This window comes from Puma concolor, chromosome B1 (assembly GCF_028749965.1).
Source record: "Puma concolor isolate L17-30 chromosome B1, mPumCon1.1.hap2, whole genome shotgun sequence".
NCBI lineage: Eukaryota > Metazoa > Chordata > Mammalia > Carnivora > Felidae > Puma > Puma concolor.
The window spans coordinates 16471932-16497069 of record NC_141670.1 but is presented as its reverse complement, the minus strand read 5'-3'; the positions used below and the strand labels follow the sequence as shown (position 1 = coordinate 16497069).

The window sequence follows — 25138 nt, the reverse complement described above, 5'->3', positions numbered from 1 at the left end:
TAATTTCAAGGTGACAAGCATTTATTGGCTGTTTCTAGAGCCTGTATTAAATCACTGAACAATTTTTTAAAGTGTACTCTTCACAAAATTAAAGCACGAAAGTAGAAAAAGTTAACATGGTAACAAGAAAACGTTCACAAAGTAGCTTTCAAACATAATCTTTATCACAGAACCTACGGAGAACCTATTCAAGGAACGTGTAACTGCATTTCTGAAACATCTGCTTCCTATTTTGAAATGTTTAGCCTAAATATCTGATTGACCTTCATGCTGCAAAGCCAGTTACCATTTGTGAAGGATCATTTATTAATGTTTTCATTTTAAACATTGCAGCTCATAAAGGTAAAAGGACATCCAGCCAATGTAATTTCCCTGCATCATGTGTTTGTGATGTTGGCAAGTTTAAAACTGTGTGGCCTGTTTTTAAAAAGTAAAGCGAGTTCCATCTTTTCTACTTTATGCACACAACTCTATGTGTAACCCTCGGCTTAACATATTGCCTAGTAGAACAGAGCCAACAAATGCAATATCACCTGTACTTTTTAATTTTCTTTAACTTTTTTCCATCATGAATTTTTAAATGTCTCCCCTTTTTAAAATATACTCTAGCTAGAAATAAACATTTCATTTGAATTTGATTGAATTCACTTCTTACTTTCTGTCTTCAATTCCTTTTAACCTCTCTGTACTTGTTCTCTGTGTTCTCCTGTCTGGATTTTCTGATTCCTGTGTCACCTCTCTGTGTAACGTGGTCATTAACACAGTGGATGCAGTACTCCGTCCGGTATTGACGGTGGCAGTGGACGTAGCACCCCTTCTTCTGTCAGTACTCTTAGTACTATTTGCCCAGGTGACTTGAAAGTTGCTGCTAAGATGGCCCCTAACATTCCTTTGGAAATGGAACTTCCCGGTGTGAAGATTGTACATGCTCAGTTTAATACACCTATGCAGTTGTACTCAGATGACAATATTATGGAAACACTTCAGGGTCAGGTTTCAACAGCTCTAGGGGAAACACCCATAATGAGGTAATACGAGTCTTTTTGAATGATGGGCATATTAATTAAACACATGGGCAATGTCAACTTTACCGGTGTCTTTTAACGTTGTCTTAATTGGAAGAAGGTTATGTGGAAAGCTTTCAAGAGAAAAATGCTAAGGATGTATTGCAAATATCTAGACATAAAGATAAAAGTGACTTCCAGAATGAACTAAGTAGAGCTTAATGGGACAGATCGCAATAAAATGAAATCATGGAAGGACCAAATGTATGTATCTCTTGGAAAGCTACAATGTTCTTTACAAATGTCTAGTAAACACTTTTCAAAAGTGATTTATAATCTGGTATACTCTACGCTTCTCCTTTGGAGGTCAAAATTTGGGAAAGGGATGGGAAGTTCAGAGGAATTTTAAGAAATGACACCTCTTCTCTCTGTTAATGGTATCTTATGGAGAGGTAATTATTTTTTCATTTGGAATTTCTGCCATGAATAAAGTTTTATAAGCTCAAGCTAATACTGTAAATATTTAATTTCCATTGGTCTCTTATTTTGACGACTTTCTTCTTTATTATGAATATTTGTTCAAAGCACTTTTGCCATCAAGCTTTTCAATTAAAAAGATTTATTATAAGATAAAGTCTTATTACTTCTTTCAGTATTACATAACCGCTTTTTATAAATTAAAGTTTTATAATGTTTAAGAGTACTATGTATCAATTCCCAAAAATATCTCTTGGGATGAATGCAATGAGATAATAATCATGTAATGTATCTCAAAGCTTTTTTGCAAGGACTTTCAGATATATAAGATGATTTTCAAATAGGATATAGGTAGAAAAGTATGTGCAGATAGCAACTACTTTTCTAGATAATGCAGTTAAATGACATAAAATAATAAAGCATTTAGTGCCTGGCATGTAGTATTATTATTGAGGCATTTTCTTAGATTTGAATTGTATTTGTAGAATATTAAAAATAAAGCTGCTATCATTGTTAGAAGTGAATTATAATGTGGCTATTAAAAAACATAATGTAGTCAATATAACTGAAAGTTTCTACATTATGTACTTTCACATACGAGTTGAACATCTTCAATTTATAAGCAAAATGATACCTTTGCTGTTTTTAGAAGTTAACAAATTAATCTTAAAAACAAAATGAAGCCATACCTTTCAGTTTAATATCAGAAGTGAATCTGAATTTTACTGAGCATTTTATGACCAAGAATAATCAAACTGGGGTCACTCCTGCACTTCCTACCACATGTTTTGTTGTCTTTTTTATGAGAAAAGTTAATTTTGTTCACATCATAATTATATATCCATCAGACACGAGTGTTATTTTTTTAATTGCTATTCCCTGACAATCACATTTTAGTTGCCCTCCAAAGTATTCTGTCAGATGGAGAAGTGCGGTGATGTAATTTAATGACATCTTCAAGGTGACCCATGTGAATTCATACCATATTTTTTAACTGTAATAGAGACTAACTTGAAAATACAGAGGCTTTTGTTCAGGAGTTACTGCAAATATAGTGATCATTGCTTATTCATGCCTTGTAGCTTCTTGCACATCCCATGTGTCATGATGCTCCTGACACTGCTTTCCCTGCCACTCTGTGTTTCAGTGAACCCGTAGCCTCTGTGCCCCCCGAGTCAGATGTGTACCGGATGCTCCATGACAATCGGAATGAACCTACTCAGCCTCGCCAGTCGGGCTCCTTCAGAGTGCTCCAGGAATTAGTGAATGACGGCCCTGGTGAGCAGCCGCGAATGTCTTGCTGGGACAGCATTGATGGAGGCCCTTAGAAAAGTCAAGGGATGGGAGGGCAGTAAACATACTGGGAATGAAAGTCTAAAAATGTATTCAATTCAGTGATCTTTCCTCCAAAGGATTTGGGCGGTGCTTGGTTTAGGAAAGGAGCTTCCAGAATGTATCCAAATAGCCACCAACTTGGTGATAAAAGAGCACCACGACAAATTCCCTCCACAGTAATCCAGGGGCTAGTTCAGCTTCAGAATCGTAAAGTCCAACCTTCAATGGATATTGCAAGATTTCTCCGTCTCCCCCCATACTCCACGGTATCATCATCATCATCCAAATTTTAAAATAACACTGCAATGAACCCTTACTGTGTTCCAAACCCTGTGCTAAGTACTTTGCATACTTTATCATTTAATCCTCACAATAACCTGTGAGATAGGAACTATTATTTTCTCTAACAAATGAGAAACTGAGGCATAGAGACGGCGGATTTGTACAAAGAGACGCAGCCAGTAAGAAGCAGGACTGAACCTCTAGCCACCCCTGCTGTCCTCGGGGCTCACACTCTTACTGGTGTTTTTCCATCAACAAAAGATACACTGTCCTTTAAAAACCTGCACAGTATGCAAAATGCCCCACTAGGATAGCTAATATTTTTTTTAAAGGAAGAAACAAGTGTTGATGGGCATGTGGAAAAACTGGAACCCTTGTTCGTTGTTGGCGGGAATGCAAAATGGTGCAGCCATTGTGAAAAACAGTATACGGGTTCCTCAAAAAGTTAAACATAGAATGAGCATATAATCCAACAATTACATTTCTGGGTCCATACCCAAAAACTTGAAAGCAGAGATTCAAACAGATACTTATACACCAATGTTCATAGCAGCATTATTCACAATAGCCAGAGAGTGAAAACAACGCATTTGTCTACCAATTGATCAATGGATAAACAAAATATGGTCTATCCACACAGAATATCATGCAGCCTCAAAAAATGAAATTCTGATACATGCTGCAACATGGATGAACCTTGCAAACATGCTCAGTCAAACAGGCCGGACACAGAAGGGTAAATATTGTACCCTTCATAAGAGTACCTCATAAGAGGTACCTAGAATAGGCAAGTCTTAAGACAGAAAGTAGAATAGAGATTACCAGGATCTGGGAAGAAGAGAGAACGGGCCGTTACTGTTTAATGGACACAGGGTTTTTGTTTGGATGATGAAAGAGTCCTGGAAATAATCATTGGTGATGGTTGCACAACCCTGTGAATAGACTTACTGCTCCCGAATTACCCATCTTAAAATGGTTAAGATGGTCAGTATTATGTTATGTATATTTTACCCCAATAAGAAGCAGGAAGAAATGCAAAAGGTATTCTGCCTTTTTGAGCATTTTATAACAGCTCCCTATGACAACGACAAATGTTGACTAATTCTGTTTTGTAAGGCCATGCTTCAGAACAAGTTATGCTTGAACCGGTCCTACTCCTTTTGAAATGATAGCACCCGTGCAACTTAAGAATTCCTTAAGTTAAAGTGCACACCTTAAAATAGAAGCAAAGTAGGAACTAGCCAGTAGCCAGCTGTTCCCTTGCCATAAATGGAAACACTTTGTTTTTCAGATGACCGTCCGGCTGGAACTCGGAGTGTGAGAGCTCCGGTTACAAAAGTCCATGGTGGCCCTGGCAGCACACAGAAGATGCCACTCTGTGACAAATGTGGGAGTGGCATCGTGTAAGTTTCATTTTTAACCCAGGAATTCACCATGAATCTTGGTGTCTGTTCTCTATTTCCAGTCAGTGACTTGAAATACATCCACAACATTCAGCACATTTGACCAGAATTCCTTCGACACACCCTAAAACTGGCATGTAACGTGAATCGGCATTCTGGACTTATAATTTCATATATTTTCCCATAAAAATTGTCTTAGAAGTATATTTTTAAAAATCACGTCCAAGAATCATAATTTCACTTCAAAAAGCCTTCCCTTTGTTAATATACAGTCTTTAAATATTTTCTTTTCTGTATAAACTCAGGGAACCGAATACTAAGGTCATCAGGTTGTTCACTGAAACACATTATCTTTACTGGGTTTTTTAAGTTACACAAATACTGAAATATAATTTTTAAAAATTCAGTCAGCTTCCATTTCAAGGGCCCTTATGTTTGAATAGCCACGCTTGCTAGTTCAAATCTTCCAGTGAAGCAGGTCATTTCAATCTCTGCACTGCAAATGCCCCACGAGGCCACTTCTCCCACCCCTTTATTCTGTTCCTCTACTCTTAGCTCACACTGAGGCACCATCAGTCCAGTTTTCCAGGATTCATCCCAGGAGGGCAGTGGGAGCCAAGCCTGCTTAGAGCAAGTGGGGAATGTGACACAGAAAGAAAGGAGCGGGACACGGAGCTCTGGAGCAGAGAGGATCTCATAAAACACAAGCGTTTATAATGGTACCAAAAGCAGTTACCTCACCCAGGCTGAAGTAAGCTGTTTTGACAGGAGAGGTCAGTCCGCCCACCCATGGCAATCCCATCTCTGCTCTTGGGTCTGTTTTCTCTGTGCTCCATAGAATACAGGCTGCACCACCAACACAGAAAGCAGTCAGAGGGACTTGTAGCCCTGTAGGCAACCTTGGTCACAATCAGAATCCTGTGCAGGGGTGTTAGTCTCATTCATATCGTGTTTTCCTCTTTCAAAGAAACAATCGGCAAAGATCATGAGGTAAGATCCCCTAACTTTTGTAGAAACGACTTGTCTGAAAACTCTGAAAACGAGGCACCCGGGAAACACGGGATGTGTTCCTGTGGTCCTCAGGGATCTGGCTGACAATGACACGGCTGTCAGTTTCACAGCCGTGCTGGTTTTACAGCTGGAGGCTGTTTCCTGAATGTGAAACAGATAACACCTGCCAGAAGGCAGTGTTATCTCCCTTTGTAGCATGTTTTCGGCTTTGTGGGTTTTGTTTGTTTGTTTGAGTTGATCTCCCTTTTCTCTACAGCGGTGCTGTTGTGAAGGCGCGGGATAAGTACCGACATCCGGAGTGCTTTGTGTGTGCCGACTGCAACCTCAACCTCAAACAGAAGGGCTACTTCTTCGTGGAGGGCGAGCTGTACTGCGAAACGCATGCAAGAGCTCGCATGCGGCCCCCAGAGGGCTACGACACAGTTACTCTTTATCCCAAAGCTTAATTGAGTCTTACGCAGACCAGAGCACGCAAGCCCTCACGCGCACTTAACGCAGGAAGACATCAATGGCTTTGGGCAGAAGTATAGCCAACTGTCGACTCCAAATCTAAAACCAAGGCTTTTAGACGTTTATCTTATTGTTACTGAAGAAAAGGAGTGGGAGACAAATGCCTGCTATAAACGTATGTGTAAACATACAGTAGCTACGTTTTGCAGCTCTTTTTCTCTCTGGGGCTAGCAGTAACTGACACTTAAAGCAATAATTTTTTTTGTATGTCCTACTCCACAATTTACATATGTATTATGACATCAAGATACTTGGGGAAGTCTAATTATTTTTCCTTAACAAGCTGTTTTTGCAATTGTAGTAAATACCAAATGACAATCTTGTATTCTAACACAATTTGCAGTTGTCTGTTACTGTTTTAAATTATAGTGCATGTCAGAAAGAAATTCCCTAGATTTCTCGTTTCATATTCAATTATACCACCAGATGCAACATACATAATAAATACATAAAATATTTTTAAAATACCTAATGAAGTGGCACGCAGTGAATTCAGATAAAATCAACATTCCAACAAGAAGTCCGATCATATCTTGACACATACACTAACAACTCAGGTATTTTAAGAAAAATGTGGTTTGTTTAGTTTTTAAAAGTCCTTCACTCTTTCTTATGAGCCCACAATTTCTGCTGATAGGAGGAACATTTAAATTTGCTAATTAAAGATAATTCATTCCCTTTCCATTAAAACAGTTGCTTATGCTTTGAAATGGTCTCTTTCATTTTAAATGCTTCTCTCAGATAAACTATTCAGTCAAATTCAAGGCTCAGACCTCCCTCAAGGCTGTCTCTTCATGCCCTAAATTTCACCATTGCTGCTTCCTCCTTCCCAAGATGGCATCTCCCAGATGAGACAGTTTCAGGACCCTCGAGAGGAAGGGAGGGGCTGCTGGCCTTCTGGGGCCCTATTGTACCCACTGCTAAAATCCATGGTTTCACTTGTGGTTTGTGTTCTCCACATGGTTGGCAGCAGGCAACAAACCTACCCCCAGCATCATCTCCAGAAATCTCAGCTCAGCCTTCTCTGGAGTCATGGATCCATCTCAGACCTGAATTCCATCTGGCCCCTGTTTTGTCAACTTGCCTCCCACTATGGTGGCCACTTGGCAATGTCCTTAACTTACATGTCTTACCTACTTCCTATGCTCCTCATTGGGGATACATGGGAAGCTTCTGAAACTGTCCCCTCTGCATACAAACCAAGGCTAACTGGTAGGGTGTGGAGGTGGGGAGGTAGGGACTGTCTTACGCCCTCTGTCTCACTGCTTGGTCACAAAGTCATCTCTACCCTATTACAGCCACTGCCAATGAGCCTGGGGCAGGTAATCTCCTATTGTCCCAATGGAAAACAGGGCACATGTTGTATTGCTCTGGGATTCCCCCAAACTTAACCAATTATTTCTGACCCTGACCTGTCTGAGGTTTCGATCTAGTCAGAGAAGCCAGAACACCAGCCTGGCCCCTTAGGCATTTGAGATTGCAACTGGAGTCCCTGTACCAAAACAAATTCATTACCAGAGGCATTCAGATAAAATAAATAAAAAACATAGAGATCAAGGAAATGAATGTACCCAAAGTAGATGAATTTTTTTTTAGATGTTATTTTAAAATATTTTGGTCTAGGAAGGATATTAACTTAGAAGATTGGAAGCTATAGAACAAATAAATGGTAACTGACTTCGAAAACTCAAGAAAGTTGATATCCAAAGCAGCAGTGGAGAAAACTGAAAACCAACCCAATACACCCTCCAGAATCTTGCCAACGTGTGGAAATGATCAGCGCTGGCATTTCTGGACTAAGGGATAAAGGTGGCATGACTATCAGGTGGAGCAAATAGAAGCCGTTTGAGAAATATTTAATCCCCACAGCTGTCCCCTCTCTTTTTTTTTTTTTTTAAATTTTTTTTTTTTCAACGTTTTATTTATTTTTGGGATAGAGAGAGACAGAGCATGAACGGGGGAGGGGCAGAGAGAGAGGGAGACACAGAATCGGAAACAGGCTCCAGGCTCTGAGCCATCAGCCCAGAGCCTGACGCGGGGCTCGAACTCACGGAGCGCGAGATCGTGACCTGGCTGAAGTCGGATGCTTAACCGACTGCGCCACCCAGGTGCCCCAACCCTCTCTTATAGCTCATGGCCCTTTCCAATGGAAGTCCTCTAGGTATTATCTGTAGTAGGTAAGACAACATCTCAGTTGGAATCAGGAAGCACAGCTAAGGATATGTGTACTGTACTAAAAAGAGGTTAAATTAAGAATGAAAGATTTCATGATAAAAGTGTACATTAGACATTATATTGTACATTAATGGCCATTGTATATCAGTATCAGTATATAGAATAATCAGTATATCAGTATGTAGAATATCAGTATATATCAGTATATAGAATAATAATGAATAACTTCACGTTTAATAACAAGAAAAAAGTATATAGTTTTTTTAATAGTATAGTTCTAATCCAAAATTCGAAAGAGATAAAGCTTAAATCTGGTAATTCAGACTATGTGACCAAGGCTCGTGAAGTATGCCCTGAAGTTGCATGTTCATTATATTTAATAAAAATTATTCTTTTGACAATGAAATCTAGAAATTTCAACACGGAAAGAATTAATAAATATAAATGAATGCAATAATTTATATATAGCTTTGCACTCACAGTGTAGAGCCTGCTTGGGATTCTCTGTCTCCCTCTTTCTCTGCTCTTCCCCTGCTCAAGTTCTCTCTCTCTCTCTCTCCCTCAAAAATAAACATTAAAAAAATAAAATAAAAATGGCCTGAAGACACGAACAGACATTTCCCCAAAGAAGATACCCAGATAGCCAACAGACACATGAAAACATGCTCAGCATCACTTATCATCAGGGAAATGAAAATCAAAATACAATGAGGTATCACTTCATGCCTGTAGGAATAGCTAAAATCAACAACACAAGAAACAAAAGGTGTTTTCAAGGATGCGGAGGAAAAGGAACTCTTGTGCACTGTTGGTGGGAATGCAAATTGGTGCAGCCACTCTGGAAAACGGTATAGAGGGTTCTCAAAAAGTTAAAAATAGAATTTCCTTATGATCCAGCAATTGCACTACTGGGTATTTACCCAAAGAATACAAAAACACTAATTCAAAGGGACACATACACCTCTGTGCTTAAAGCAGCATTATTTACACTAGCCAAGATATGGAAGCAGTCCAAGTGTCCATCGATTGATGAATGGATAAAGAAGATGTGGTATGTATATACAACGGAGTACTATTCAGCCATAAAAAAAGAATGAAATCTTGCCATTTGCAATGACATGAATGGAACTAGAGAGTGTAATGCTAAGCAAAATAAGTCCGAGAAAGACAAATACCATATGATTTCACGCATATGGGGAACTTAAGAAATAAAACAAACAAGCAAAGGGGAAAAAAATGAAAGAGAGTAAGAAACAGATCTCCTAATTATTGAGAATAATCTGTGGGAAGACGGTGCAGGATGGGTAAAATAGGTGATGGGGATTAGGGAGTGCACTCGTGGTGATGAGCACCAGGTGTTGTAGAGAAGTGCTGAATCACTATATTGTACACCTGAAACTAATATGACACTGTATGTTAGCTCACTGGAATTAAAAGTTACATAAAAAAATGAATGCAATATGAACATTGTTTTTAAATATATAAAGTACAAAATAAACATAGCAGTGTTCAAATGGAAAGGAATTAAAATTAAAAAAAATGAGAAAGAAGTATGTTCCCCCCCCCCCCCCATATCAGCATTTTGTCTCTCAGTAAGTTCACACCAGATTCTACATAGGAATTTATGCCATGAACAAAGACTGCCAACCGATTTTGATTTCGCTCACAGAATAATATATCTCCTTAGTAAACAGACTAGTCACTGTGTTGATATTCACAAGCTTATTAAAGCTAACATTAATCAATGAAATTATGCATTGGGATTAAGAATTGGATATTTATGGGGCGCCTGGGTGGCGCAGTCGGTTAAGCGTCCGACTGCAGCCAGGTCACGATCTCGCTGTCCGGGAGTTCGAGCCCCGCGTCAGGCTCTGGGCTGATGGCTCAGAGCCTGGAGCCTGTTTCCGATTCTGTGTCTCCCTCTCTCTCTGCCCCTCGCCCGTTCATGCTCTGTCTCTCTCTGTCCCAAAAATAAATAAACGTTGAAAAAAAATAATAAAAAAAATAAATAAAAAAAAAGAATTGGGTATTTATGAACTTTTGACTCATGATTAACTAAATTATAGGATTTTTCTTTTTTTCAGAGTAAACCTAGGGCGGAGTTGCTATGCTCTCTACCAATAGGATGAAACATTGAATAAAAAGCAGTCCTAGTTATCACATATGTTTGCACCTGTGTGAGCGGAGTAAAACGTAATGGTTAATGTGACACACAGGCAGTTTACTCATCTCCGTGGAAGATAATCTCCCATTTGTCCAACATGAGAACACTCCAAGATAAACAGAATGGATCTCTGGGTTTCTTCTATTAACAACTTCAGTTGTAAGTCTGTCAGGTCGACCTTTGAACAGATTGGATTTCTGCCCTACAAAACTGCTACTTATAACCAGTACTCTTTATTATCATGTCATCATAACCTGATGTTCTTTTATTATTTATGCCGTGCCAAAAAAGGCAATTCAAGAAAGAACAAGATATTCAGATAATTCAAGTAAATAATTCAATAATAATTGAATAATAATTCAGCTCCTCTATGACCACTTCGATAGTCCTCTCAAGTCTGTTCATTTTTGAGAGCACCCGATAAATATTGATTTGAAAACCTACCAAGTAAGAGATGTTGAATACAGGCATAACAATACGGATTTTTGAATATTTTTCTCTACAGTTACAAATTAACATTTTTAAGCTAATTAGAATGCTTCATGTGATTAATTTTAAAACAAAGCCCATATAAGAAGTGGTTGCTTATAATTATTTCCTTCCAAATTTTTTAGTAGTATTATCAATCATTCATTTCAGAAGAACACAAAATCAGGTATCAACATTGCCTTTTTAGTTACCTGAAAACTTTGTCTAAATATACAAAGAATGTCCACCAACATGTTTTCCTTTCTCTAGGAATAAGGCATTTCAGCATGTCTTAATTTATGCAAACCCAAAGCACAATTCCATTGTCCATTATTCAAAGAATAATACAGTATCTGCTCTTAAAACCTAATTGCCACCCCTGTCATAAGTATTAACCAAAAATGGGCTTTAAACTAAGATTACATTAAGTGCCAAATATTTGGGGATGACAATTATTCCATTCCTTTATTTGTTCAATTTTTCACCTGATGGAATATGTGCAAGTTATTATTTCTGCACCAAAAGCAAAACTACGTTGTGAGTTTGAGAACTACCTCTCAGGAGGCCAAGTTCCAATTATATATCCTTTTCTGGAGTATAGGTGTTGAAAAACACAGGTATGTGTATTAGCCATCATATGTATATGTGCCCAGACATGCACATATCTCTGTTTCACAAAAGCACGGAGGTTATGCAACGAATGTTATATGTAAGAACTGCTTTAGGCACTGTTATGCCCACAGGTGCACTGGTTGCTCAGCCTGTCCTTTCACACATCTGGGCTCCAGTTGCTGCTGTCTGACTTCCCAAAGCTCCCAACCATGACCCTTTCAGAACACTGCTTCATGTCACAGAGCTTTTCACGCCTCCTCATGAATACATTTGTATTTCATCCCAGTCTTTCTGATCGATGCTGGCTCTGCCATCGGATAGACTCATCTGTGCTAACAAGTACTAAAAGTCTTCTACTGCCCCCATTTATGTCAAATATTTGTGTTTTGTGTATTTTGAAATGCCTTCAATGGTACAAATTCTAGATAGAGAAAAATAAGTTGGAAGAGAACTAGAGGAATAGGTAATGGGCAGGATTCGGACCAAGAAAAAGACATGTGCAAGTTTCACATGTGGAGGGATGACACAGAGCTTTCCTCCCTCTGACAGAGCCCAAAGCAATGGGCATTGCACTTTCTCTGGACCAAAGCACTTAGCTCAGATAAGTGCTCTGTTTGTGAAACTTGCAGAGGCTGAGTGGGTGTTTACCAGTTTGAGTAAATTTAAAGGTAGTGGTCCCTACAGTCTCCGTTAGACTGAGAAGTCTAATTCAGCTCACACAACTCTGTGAATTTACTAAAAACCACTGAATTATACTTTATTATTTTTAATAATATGTTCTATTGTTTTTTTTTTAAATTTTTAGTCAGTTCAGGGGCGCCTGGGTGGCGCAGTCAGTTAAGCGTCCGACTTCAGCCAGGTCACGATCTCGCGGTCCGGGAGTTCGAGCCCCGCGTCGGGCTCTGGGCTGATGGCTCAGAGCCTGGAGCCTGTTTCCGATTCTGTGTCTCCCTCTCTCTCTGCCCTTCCCCCGTTCATGCTCTGTCTCTCTCTGTCCCAAAAATAAATAAACGTTGAAAAAAAAATTAAAAAAAAAAATTTTAGTTAGTTAATATGCAGTACAATATTGGTTTCAGGAGTAGAGTTGAGTGATTCATCATTTACATTTATCACCCAGTGCTCATTATTACAAGTACCCTCCTTAATACCCATCACCCATCTAGCCCATCTCCCACCCACCTCCCTCCATCAACCCTCAATCTGTTCTCTCACTCAGAATCTCTTGTGGTTTGTTTCCCTCTCTCCTCTTTTCCCCCACACTTCCTATATGTTTGTCTGTTTCATTTCTTAAATTCCACATATGAGTGAAAGCATAGGGTATTCATCTTTCTCTGATTGACATTTCACTTAGCATAATACATTCTACCTCCAGCCACATGGCAAGATTTCATTATTTTTGATGGCTGAGTAATATTCCTGTGTGTGTGTGTGTGTGTGTACACACCACATCTTCTCTATATGTTCATCAGTCAATGGACCTTTGGGCTCTCTCCATAGTTTGGTTATTGTTGATAATTCTGTATAAACATTGGGGTGCATGTACCCCTCTGAATCTGTATTTTTGTAAACTTTGGATGAATACCTAATAATGCAATTGCTGGGTCACAGGCTAGTTCTATTTGTAGTTTTTTGAGGAACCTTCATACTATTCTGCAGAATGGCTGCACCAGTTTGCATTCCCACTAGCAGGGCAAGAGGGTTCCCTTTTCTCTACATCCTTGCCAACACCTGTTGTTTCTTGTGTTGTTAATTTTAGTCGTTCTGACAGGCATGAGGTGGGATCTCTCATCACAGTTTTGATTTGTATTTCCCTGATGATGAGTGATGTTGAGCATCTTTTCATGTGTCTGTTAACCATCGGGATGTCTTCTTTGGAAAATGTCTATTCATGTCTTCTGTCCATTTCTTAACTGGGTTGTTTTTTGGGTGTTGAGTTTGATAAATTCTTTATAGATTTTGGATACTAACCCTTTACCTGATATATCATTTACAAATATCTTCTCCCATTATGTAGGCTGCCTTTTAGTTTTGTTGATTGTTTCCTTTCCTGTGCAGAAGCTTTTTATCTTGATGAGGTCCCAATAGTTCATATTTGCTTTTGTTTCCCTTGCCTTCAGCAATGTGCCTAGTAAGAAGTTGCTCCGGCCAAGGTCAAAGAGGTTGCTGCCAGTGTTCTCCTCTAGGATTTGATGGTATCCTGTCTCACATTTAGGCATTTCATCCATTTTGAATTTATTTGTGTGTATGGTGTGAGAAAGTGGTCCAGTTTCATTCTTCCACATGTCACCATCCCAGTTTTCCCAACACCTTTTGTTGAAGACACTGTCTTTTTTCCATTGGATATTCTTTCCTGCTTTGTCAAAGATTAGTTGACCATATAGTTGTTGGTCCATTTTGGGGTCTTCTATTCTGTTCCATTGATCTATGTGTCTATTTTTCTGCCAGTACTGTACTGTCTTGATGACTATAGTTTTGTAATATAGCTTGAAATCTGGAATTGTGATGCGTCCAGTTTTGTTTTCCTTTTTCAGGATTGCTTTGGCTATTGAGGGTCTTTTGTGGCTCCATACACATTTTAGGATTGTTTGTTCCACTCCTGTGAAAAATGCTGGTGCGATTTTGATAGGGCTTCCATTAAATGTGTAGATTATTTTGGGTAGTGTAGACATTTTAACAATGTTTGCTCTTCCAATCCATAAGCATGGAATGCTTTTCCATTTCTTTGTGCCCTCTTCAATGTCTTTCATCAGTGTTTATAGTTTTCAGAGTACAGACCTTTTACCTCTTTAGTTAGGTTTATTCCTAGGTGTCTTATTGTTTTTGGTGCAATTGTAAATGGGATAAATTTCTTGATGTCTTTTTCTGCTACTTCATTACTGGTGTATAGAAATGCAACAGATTTCTGTACATTGATTTTATATCCTGAGACTTTGCTGAATTCATGCATTAGTTCTAGCAGTTTTTTTGGTGGAGTCTTTCAGGTTTTCTACATAGAGTATCATGTCAACTGCAAAGAGTGAAAGTTTGACCTCTTCCTTACCAATATTTATGCCTTTTATTTCTTTTTGTTGTCTGATTGCTGAGGCTAAGGCTTCCAGTACTATGTTAAATAGTAAGGATAAGAGTGGACCTCCTTGTCTTGTTCTTGACTTTAGGGGAGAGGGTCTCGGTTTTTCCCCACTGAGGATATTAGCTGTGAGTCTTTCATATATGGCCTTTATTATGTTGAGCTACGTTACCTTTGCTTTGTTGAGGGTTTTTATCAAGAATGGATGATGGGGCGCCTGGGTGGCTCAGTCGGTTGGGCGGCCGACTTTGGCTCAGGTCATGATCTCGCGGTCCGTGAGTTCAAGCCCCGCGTCGGGCTCTGTGCTGACAGCTCAGAGCCTGGAGCCTGTTTCGGATTCTGTGTCTCCCTCTCTCTGACCCTCCCCCGTTCATGCTCTGTCTCTGTCTCAAAAATAAATAAACGTTAAAAAAAAAAAAATTTAAAAAAAAAAAAAAAAGAATGGATGTTGTATTTTGTCAAATGCTTTTTCTGCATCTATTGACAGGATCATATGGTTCTTATTCTTTTGTTTTTATTACCATGGTAGATCACATTGATTTGTGAAACTTAATCAGCACTGCAGCCCAGGAATAAATCCCACTTGATTGTGATGAATAATTCTTTTAATGTACTGTTGAATTCAATTTGCTAGTATCTTGTTGAGAATGTTTGCATCCGTTCATCAAGGAGGTTGGCCTGTAATTCTCCTGTTTAGTGGGGTCTTTGTTTGGTTTGGGAATCAAAGTTATGCTGGCTTCATAGAATGAGTCTAGAAGCTTTCTTTCCATTTCTACTTTTTGGAACAATTTGAGAAGAATAGGTATTAACTCTTCTTTAAATGTCTGGTAGAATTCCCCTGGGAAGCCATCTGGCACAGTACTCTTGTTTGTTGGGAGATTTTTTATTACTGATTCAATTTCTTTGCTGGTTATAGGTCTGTTCAAATTTTCTATTTCTTTCTGTTTCGATTTTGGTAGTTCTTGAGTTTTTAAGAATTTGTCAGTTCCTTCCAGATTGCCCAGTTTGTTGGCATTTTGAATTATACTTTAAAGGAGTGAATTATTGATATGTAAATTATATCTCAAAAAAGCTATTATTTTTAAAATAACACTTAATATAAACATGTATTTGTCACTAATCTGTTAAACAGACAGATTCATAAGATGAGAAATGGTTAGGACCAAAAGAAACAACATTAGTAGAAATGTTCCTTCTTATTTAGATGATTCACAAATTCACATTTTCTGGAAAATGCTTGATCAATGCTAAAATAATAGCAATAGCTAACACTTAACATGGCTTTTGCTATGTATCAAGAACTGTTCTAAGTGCTTGACATGTATGAACTCATTCAATCTTCACAGCAGTGCTGTGAGGCAGGCATTACTTTTCTTCCCATTTTACCGACAAGGAAACTGAAATACAAAGAAGTTAGCTAAGGTTTCTCCTGTAGTAAATGACAGAAACAGAATTTGAACCTGGGTAGTTTGGTTTTAGAATCCATGCTCTTGAGTCCCGTCTCTCCTGCTTCACATTATTTCTGCACAAGAGATTTAATAGCTTTTAGTTTAGAGTAATTATAAAGCTTCCATGGGACAACAAAGCCCTCGGTGAGCTTTATAAAAATTGTCTCCTAGATTCCATTTCAATACAACTTACTCCAAGTTGTTGTTTACAAAACGGTGGTTACAGAAATGAGCTCTGGACATTGGCAAACCTGAACCAAAACTAGCTCCACTATCTTCTGGCTGTAAGCTATGGAGAAATCATGAAATCTCCCCAGACCTCAGTTTCATCAGCCATAAAATTAGGATGATAATCTCTACTTTACAAGGTTGTTGTAAGGACTAAATTAAGATAATTCATATAAAAATATCTGACATGTTTCCTACTAAGTAATGTGTAAACTCCTAAAAACTACTATTATGTATACTTTTCACCATTCAATACCAGATTCAAAATGGTGTTTCTATGCTTTCTAATTGTTCTTGGTGTCCAAAATCGAGGGCCAATCAAATGAGCACAAAGGTATCAAGCTAGAAGATTCACAGAACTAGATGCCTATTCCTGGCAATCCCAGGAGAGTTGACATTTCGCACTGAGAACAGATCAGATTCATGAAGTTCACTGGAAGTTTTCTTCATTGAGGAGGATAATTTCAAAAGTCTGATTTCATGCAACCTGACTCCCCCAAAGAGTCACTGGCAATATTCTGTTATCCCCAATGGTAAGTTCAAAGAAGTTCTTATATACTTTAAGGATTTAGAGGACTAACAGAATTTCAGTGAATCCAAGTAAAAATTCCAGTTGCTCAAACAAAGGCAAAGAATGGAAACAACAACAAAACCTATAGGTTATAATCTTGTAGCTATAAAGAGGACGAAGGTCCCTTTATTGACTACATGTATTTTATTTGAGTGTATAGACTCTTAATTGAATGCTTATAACATTTTTGACATAATACTGGTCACATTTATACATTATTTCTAATCCTTATGACTTTGCCAAATAGATGTTTTACAGATGAGAAAAAGTATCAGAGAGCTTAACTTTTGTACAAGGCCAAACAATTAAAGAAAAAAAACATTTAAACTCACTGATATTCCCTAGCAATAAGTAATATGTTTTGAAAATCTTTAAACCTATAAATTCTAAATACCATTATAATTCTTCCTCTCTATAGTTTTATTTACATCAGTCTTAACTTGCAGTCCATGTTTATTCTCTTTATAATAAGAGACATCTCTTCCATAAGTGCTAGGAAAAGTAGTGTGGAATGATGAAAATATTAAGTAATGAGACAATAAGGAGATTGTCATGGCAAGAGCTCTAAATAAGGATCTGGATTCATTTCATTCAGTGAGGGCATGCCACCAATGTGGCTAGGTTCTTGGTTCAATTTAGAAGTTTCATTCTGTTCCAATGGTCATGGACACTACCTCTGACTCATGTCATAGCTCACAGCTGAAGTCAAGCAAGGAATATGGATTTCTTATTGCAAACTCATTCACTCTGTTGGAAGCATGCATTAATGGTATCTTCATATAGCAAAGGAAACATGCTACTATTATTAAAGTGTGACAAAGTGGCCTTTGTCAGTACAGCTCCTTTAGTGTCCAAAAATCAGAAAGCAGTTTAGCATCAGAAAAAGGGGGTCACATACTTGGAGCTGAATTAGACTCCTCGGTCTAGAAAAGGCTACAGAGACTGCTACCTCTAAATTTACCCAAACTGATAAACCCTACTCATCCTCAAGAAGCTTCACAAATGGGGCACTTATCTACCTGAAGTACCTTGTTTCAGAGAAAGGGCATTCGTTCCCCACTGATAGCCTCTGTCAGAGGGAGGAAAGCTCTGTATCATCTCTACAAAGTGGCCAAACCTTCACATGTTCAAAGAGACTGTTGGTCCTCTGTCTTCTTCTTGGTCCAAATCATGCCCATTACTTTATTCCTCAAGTTCTCTTCCCGACTCATTTTTTCCTTTCTGTCTCTATCACTGACTCTTCCCAGCCTGCAAGCATGACCCATCCTAAAAATATCTCTTTCCCTAATACCCATTCCTTCTCAAGCTACCTTGATAGTGATCTAGGTCTATCCCTTTAGCAGACCAAACTTCTCAGAGGTAGGCCAACCCCACTTTTACCACTATTAATAAGTTCTCTTAAAATGGCAACCAGGTTCCTTAGCCAAAGCTAATGGCCATCCTTAGTGAGCTGTAGGTTTCATTCTACACAGATGAAATCAGGTTAAAATCAGCACTAAAAGAAACTTAGAGAAGGCAGAGTAGAGGTGTTCACATCTGGCGTAAGACTTTGAGCTATCAGAGGCCCATTATGAATCACAGACTCCCTAAGTCACCAGCACACCAGCACAGTCCCCCTCTCTTGCCTTAGGAAAATTTCCCAAATTTATTATACCCTAAGTGTCATTTGGTTACTTTTTCACACTACTGTGGATCTCAGCTATGAGTGATAGCCTTGTGATCTCAGGTTTAAAAAAAAAAAAAGATCTTCTGAAGCTAAAAAAGCCCAGAAGTATTTCAGTCTGGTAATAGATTGCTAAGAATAGATTTGACTAGCTTGTGTTTGTGCAGTTCTCTTGAATTTGTTCCAGATTCTTGAATCTGCAGCTGTTAGTCAATAGGTAAAAGTGGATTCTCTAGGAGAAGTTACCATTTGAAGATTTTGAAATATTGTGACTCACAGATTTTTTTTTCCATTGGCAGTACAGAGATTCTAAACCTGTCCTTTAGCAATGAACTTCACGATCAAAAAAAAAAAAAAAAAAAATCAGATGTTTTCAGGGAAGTTGTTGAACTGACTGACATGTGTGACCAGAGAAAGCATATCTCCTGACAGAATATGGTCCACTGTCTATCTGATATAAGGCCAAATGAAATAAAAAAGAGCCTCAGCACCCTGAGAACCATGATATCATCTCAGGAAATAGGAACTTTTAGCTCTAGTATTAATTAAATTTATACTTTATCTATGCTTCATAAAATTTAGACAATATGGCATCCTATCTCATAAAGCCATAATTTGTTATGGGGAAAAAAATTGAAATAAACTGATTTTGGCAAACCAGTGTTTCAGAATCAGGAAGTCTGGCACTGACCAGGTACAGAGTTTTTAAAAATTTTCTAAACCTTCCCATGTTTAAGTTTTCCTCTATACCAATCTGGAAAATAATTTCCTTCATAAAATTCCACAATTCTCAATAGTAATAACTGTAGGTAAGAATATTTTACCAGGGGCATCTGGGGGGGGTTCAGTCAGTTGAGCTGCTGACTTTAGCTCAGGTCACGACCTCAAGGTTCATGAGCTCAAGCCCCATGTCAGCTCTGTGCTGACAGCTCACAGCCTGGAGCCTGCTCCAGATTCTGTGTCTCCCTCTCTCTCTGCCCCTCCCCTGCTTGTGTTCTGTCTCTCTCTGTCTCTCAAAAATAAATAAACATTAAAAATTTTAAAAAAAATGAAGAAGTACTCCAATAATAAAGGAGACATGCCAAAAGTACACGGAAGCAAGCTAGAGAAACTCCCACTGACCCAACTAGGAAAATTTTTGCAACTATGGATCATGTTAGCAACAGAAAATAATCCATGGTGACCCACCAAATAAAATAGGAAACTCTGAGTCCATGAGACTCTGATTAAAGATACACATCACGACAACTACATGCAGTGCAAGACTTTGGACTGGATCCTTTTGCTATGAAGGACAATATGGCGAGGATTAGTGAAACATGAGTGGGGTCTGAAGATTAAACAGTAGTAATATATCAATGTTAATTTCTAGATTTTAATGGCTGTATTGTGCTCATAATGAAGAATGTCCTTGTAAAATACATATCACAGCATTCAGGAGTGGAGGGACACAATGTCAGCAACTCCCTCTGAAGGGTTCAAGAAAAAATGAAACATATATCAGACAATAGTTCCAATTTCACTATAAGTTAGTGATAACTTCAAAATTAAAAAAAATTAAAGGAAACCAAAAAGGCAAAAACAAAAGGCAAGAACTGGAGGATATTTCAAGCTTATTTTCACAACTCAATTAAAGACCTATTTTTAATATGCTAAAAAGCATACAATTATGAGTAAAAAGAGCAAGTTGAAGAACAAAATATAAATTATGATACCATTTATGAAAAATTTTTAAACAAACAAGAGCAATCACCTATATTACTCATGAAGACACATGTAATTACGATAAAAATATAAGAATGGACTGGAAGGCTATACCCAAAATTCAGAATAGTGGTTTCTTGTGGGAGGAACACGGGAAAGGAGGAACAGGATAGGAGGGAGTGGGGAGTTCAATTCTATGTAATGTTTTATTCTTTCTAAATAAGTAGAAATCAACTATGCCAATAGAGTTATAACTGTTAATTCTGGGAGATGGAGGCAAAGGGTTAGTTACATATTTCTTTGCATTTTCCATTTTTAAATTTATCCAAAAAAATTAATAAATAACACATAATGAGGACTTTACATTTTACAGGCCATCTAAATGTGCATTTACTTAGAAACTTGTCAAATTTTTAGAACTTTGGCAAATTCAACAACAGAGTTGACATACAATACATATTAGGCAACACAATGCCCTCTGTTTCAAAATATAAAGTTTTTCTCCATCAAAAAACTGCTAGAACTGATACATGAATTCAGTAAAGTCACAGGCTGCAAATCGGTTGCATTTCTATACATCAATAATGAAGCACCAGAAAAAGAAATCAAGGCATCAATTCCATTTATAATTGCACCAAAACCCATAAAACACCTAGGAATAAACCTAACCAAAGAGGTAAAAGATCTGTACACTAAAAACTATATAAAACTTACAAAAGACAAAAAAACAAATAATCCAGTGCAAAAATGGGCAAAAGATATGAATAGACACTTTTCAAAGAAGACATCCAGATGGCCAACTGACACATGAAAAAATACTCAACATCACTCATCATCAGGGAAATACAAATCTAAACAACAATGAGATACCACCTGACACCTGTCAGAATGCCTAACATTAACAACTCAGGCAACAACAGATGTTGGCGAGGATGCCGAGAAAGAGGATCTCTTTTGCACTGATGGTGGGAACGCAAGCTGGTGCAGCCACTCTGGAAAACAGTATGGAGGTTCCTCAAAAAATTAAAAATAGAACTACCCTACGACCCAGCAATTGCACTACTAGGCATTTATCCACAGGATACAGGTGTGCTGTTTCAGAAGGACACATCCACCCCCATGTTTATAGCAGCACTACCAACAATAGCCAAAGTATGGAAAGAGCCCAAATGTCCATTGATGGATAAATGGATAAAGAAGATGTGGTATATATATATACACACACATACAATGCAATCAAAAAGAATGAAATCTTGCCATTTGCAACTACGTGGATGGAACTGGAGGGTATTATGCTAAGTGAAATTAGTCAGAGAAAGACAAAAATCATATGACTTCACTCATATGAAGACTTTAAGATACAAAACAGATGAATATAAGGGAAGGGAAACAAAAATAATATAAAAACAGGGAGGGGGACAAAACATAAGAGACCCATAATATGGAGAACAAACAGAGGGTTACTGGAGGGGTTGTGGGAGGGGGGATGGGCTAAATGGGTAAGGGGCACTAAGGAATCTACTCCTGAAATCATTGTTGTACTATATGCTAACTAATTTGGATGTAAATTTTAAAAAATAAAAAATAAAACAAGTTAAAAAAACTTATAAAAGAAATTGAAGAAGACACAAAGAAATGGAAAGACATTCCATGCTCATGGGTTGGAAGAACAAATATTGTTAAAATGTCTATACTACTGAAAGCAATCTACATATTCTATACAATCCCTATCAAAATAACACGAGCATTCTTCATGGTGCTAGAACAAATAATTCTAAAATATGTATGGAATCAGAAAAGACCCCAAACAGCCAAAGTAATATTGAAAAAGAAAACCAAAACTGGAGGCCTCATGATTCTGGACTTCAAGCTATATTACAAAGCTGTAGTCATCAAGACAGTATGGTATTGGCACAAAAACAGACACATTAAGTCAATGGAACAGAAAAGAAAACCCAGGAATGGATCCACAGATGTAGGGCCAACTAATCTTTGACAAAGTAGGAAAGAATATCCAATGGAAAAAAGATAGTCTCTTCAGCAAATTATTTGGGAAAACTGGACAGAGACATGCAGAAGAATGAACCTGGACCACTTTCTTACACCATACACAAAAATAAACTCAAAATGGATGAAAGACCTAAATGTAAGACAGGAAACCGTCAAAATCCTAGAGGAGAAAACATGCAACAACCTCTTTGACCTCCACCACAGTAACTTCCTACTAGACATGTCTCTGGAGGCAAAGGAAACAAAAGCAAACATGAATTATTGGGACCTCATCAAGATAAAAAGCTTCTGCACAGGAAAGGAAACAATCAACAAAACTAAAAGGCAACAAACAGAATGGGAGAAGATATTTGCAAATGACATATCAGATAAAGGGTTAGTATATAAAATCTAATAAGAAGTTATCATAACTGCAAAAAAATAATAATCCAGTGAATAAATCCAGTGAATAAAATAATCCAGTGAATAAAAGACATGAAAAGACAGTTCTCCAAAGAAGACATCCAGATGGTTAACAGACACATGAAAAGACGCTCAACAACACTCATTATCAGGGAAATACAAATCAAAACCACAACCTCACACCTGTCAGAATGACTAAAATGAACAACTCAGGAAACAACAGATGTTGGTGAAGATGTGGAGAAATGCAAAAACTTTTGCACTGTTGGTGGGAATGCAAATTGGTGCAGCCACTGTGGAAAACAGTGGAGGTTCCTCAAAAAATTAAAAAGAGAGCTACCCTATGACCCAGCAATTTCACTATTAGGAATTTATCGGAAGGATACAATAATACACACATATATACATACATATATTCTAATATATATGAATATGTATTCTAATATACATTAATATAACTATATATTGAACTATATAAATATATACGTATGTGTGTGTGTACATATATATAAAAGAACATTACTTGACGATCAAAAAGAATGAAATCTTGCCATTTGCAACATGGATGGAACTAGAATGTATGTATGATGCTACGCGAAGTAAATTAGAGAAAGACAAATTTCATATGATTTCACTCATATGTGGAATTTAAGATACAAAACAGAAGAACATAGGGGAAGAGAAGGAAAAATAAGGTAAAAACAGAGACGGAAACCATAAGAGACTCTTAGATACAGAGAACAAACTGAGGGTTGCTGGAGGGGAGGTGGGGGAGAGGCTGGGCTAAATGGGTGATGGGCATTAAGGAGGGCACTTGTTGGGATGAGCACCAGGTGTTACGTGTAAGTGATCAATCACTAAATTTTACTCCTGAGACCACTATTACACAATATATTAACTAACTTGGATTTAAGGATTTAAATTTAAAAATTTAAGGATAAAATAAGTAAAATATAAATTCTTTTCTGATATTTGCACTATTAGTACAGTACTTTGTACTGTACTGTTAGGACAGTAGTCTTTCCTATTAGTACAGAGCCTGATGCAGGGCTTAAATTCAAGAAATGTGAGCTCCTGACCCAAGCTGAAACCAAGAGCTGGACACTTAACTGACTGAACTACCCAGGTGCCCCTTGAATCTTTTCCAGTTGAAGTATCAAATCTTTTTACATAAGAAAAAAATATCAACACTGTCACAAAATCTCACCTTAGACTCTGAGGTCTAGAGCTGCCATTCCCTGTCAGCCTCCTATGTACCCACTGCACCTGTGGTAGCAGATCCTGTCCCACGGGGTCCACTAACCCTCACAACAATCTTGGCAGCTCCCTGTTGAACACACGAGTAAACCCACGAGCAGACAAGGGCAAGTCACTGAAACGCCTTTACCCGCTAACTTCAGAACGGAGTTTCAAGTACAGGCTGTGATGGGTGACAACAGTTTTAGGCGGTCCTGGGTATTCAGGTAAGACTTCCTCAACACACATTCTCAAATGCCGTGAATGCCCCCCAATGAGATGTGTCCACCATCCACCCTCATTTTTACAGCTTTCAGGTTCTCTCTGATCAGAGAAGAGGGTCTCCGTGTGCGATTGTTCGCATGAGGCCCTACATAAGGGCCTCTTCTGAGGGGATGCCATTCATATCATAGACATTTTTATTATTTAAATATTGTTATATTTAATATTATATTTAATATTATTTCTTAATTTATTAATCTTTATAACTTGGTATAATCTTTATAAAAAACTTGGAGTTTTTTATGTTAATTACAAGATGTTTCTGACAAATTATTTTTTCTTCTGTGACTATATATATCTGATTCAGTTTACAAAAGAAAAATGTTTAAAATCCAAAGGCCTTGTTGACCCAATTTCTCAGTTGACTGTCCTTCTAAGTAAAGAACTACCTTTCTGACTGATTGGGAAGTATCTTAAAGTATGTCTCTACTGAGAATAGGGGACTGGCTAAATTTGAGTTTGACATTGTAACTCTTTTCATCTGCTTTTTATATCCTATACTAAATGGTGTCGCAAAATCCTCCCAGGTAGAGCCCCAAGAAATTTCGGTGTAATAACCAATATCACTTGCCATCATAATCTATGTATCTCACATAGACAAATTAGAGTTATTAGAGAACATTACATTATATTATCATTGTTAATATTGGATATTAATATGTCATGTGAAAGATATTATAGTCTGTTATGGAAATTTCATTAGTAGAAATTAGCTTAATAAATTGTAGTAGCTTTTATCTGCATACTCACTTCAAAATACTGTAAATTATTTAGAGTAGTGATTTAACAGACACACTGCTGAAAACATGTGTAGCTCTCCAGAAAAAGTTAATTTTGTCACTAGCCATCATCAATGGAGAGCGTAAGTTCTCAAAAACACAATTTATTGAAATTGTCTACAATGCCACAAGACTAAAATTTTCTAGAGATCATCCTATTGTTAACAAGAAAGTATATCAAGCAAACATTGAGACTATCATGAGTTTCATTTCCATGAAAGCAAAACATATAATTATTATACAATAAATTATTATATCATAACTTTAAATTCCTTATTGTGACTTAAAATTTGAATTTTCCATTACT

The 25138-nt window shown here is 37.6% G+C and overlaps 2 protein-coding genes across 7 annotated transcripts in view; one reads left to right on the top strand and one right to left on the bottom strand.

Moving 5' to 3' along the window:
• The window catches only part of PDLIM3 (PDZ and LIM domain 3), a 30525-nt gene extending 23793 nt beyond the window's left edge, over positions 1-6732 (top strand). For 2 of the 3 annotated variants that reach the window (XM_025932918.2, XM_025932919.2), the window contains exons 5-7: positions 2629-2759; positions 4390-4501; positions 5769-6732. In XM_025932918.2, the coding sequence (XP_025788703.1) occupies positions 2629-2759; positions 4390-4501; positions 5769-5958 (433 nt within the window). In that variant the 3' untranslated portion in view covers positions 5959-6732. Of the gene's footprint in view, positions 1-764; positions 1029-2628; positions 2760-4389; positions 4502-5768 lie in introns of all 3 variants that reach the window. The other variant, XM_025932917.2, reaches the window with a different exon arrangement.
• CFAP96 (cilia and flagella associated protein 96) overlaps positions 1-25138 on the bottom strand; it is a 521342-nt gene that overhangs the window by 439066 nt on the left and 57138 nt on the right. The window lies entirely within an intron of this gene.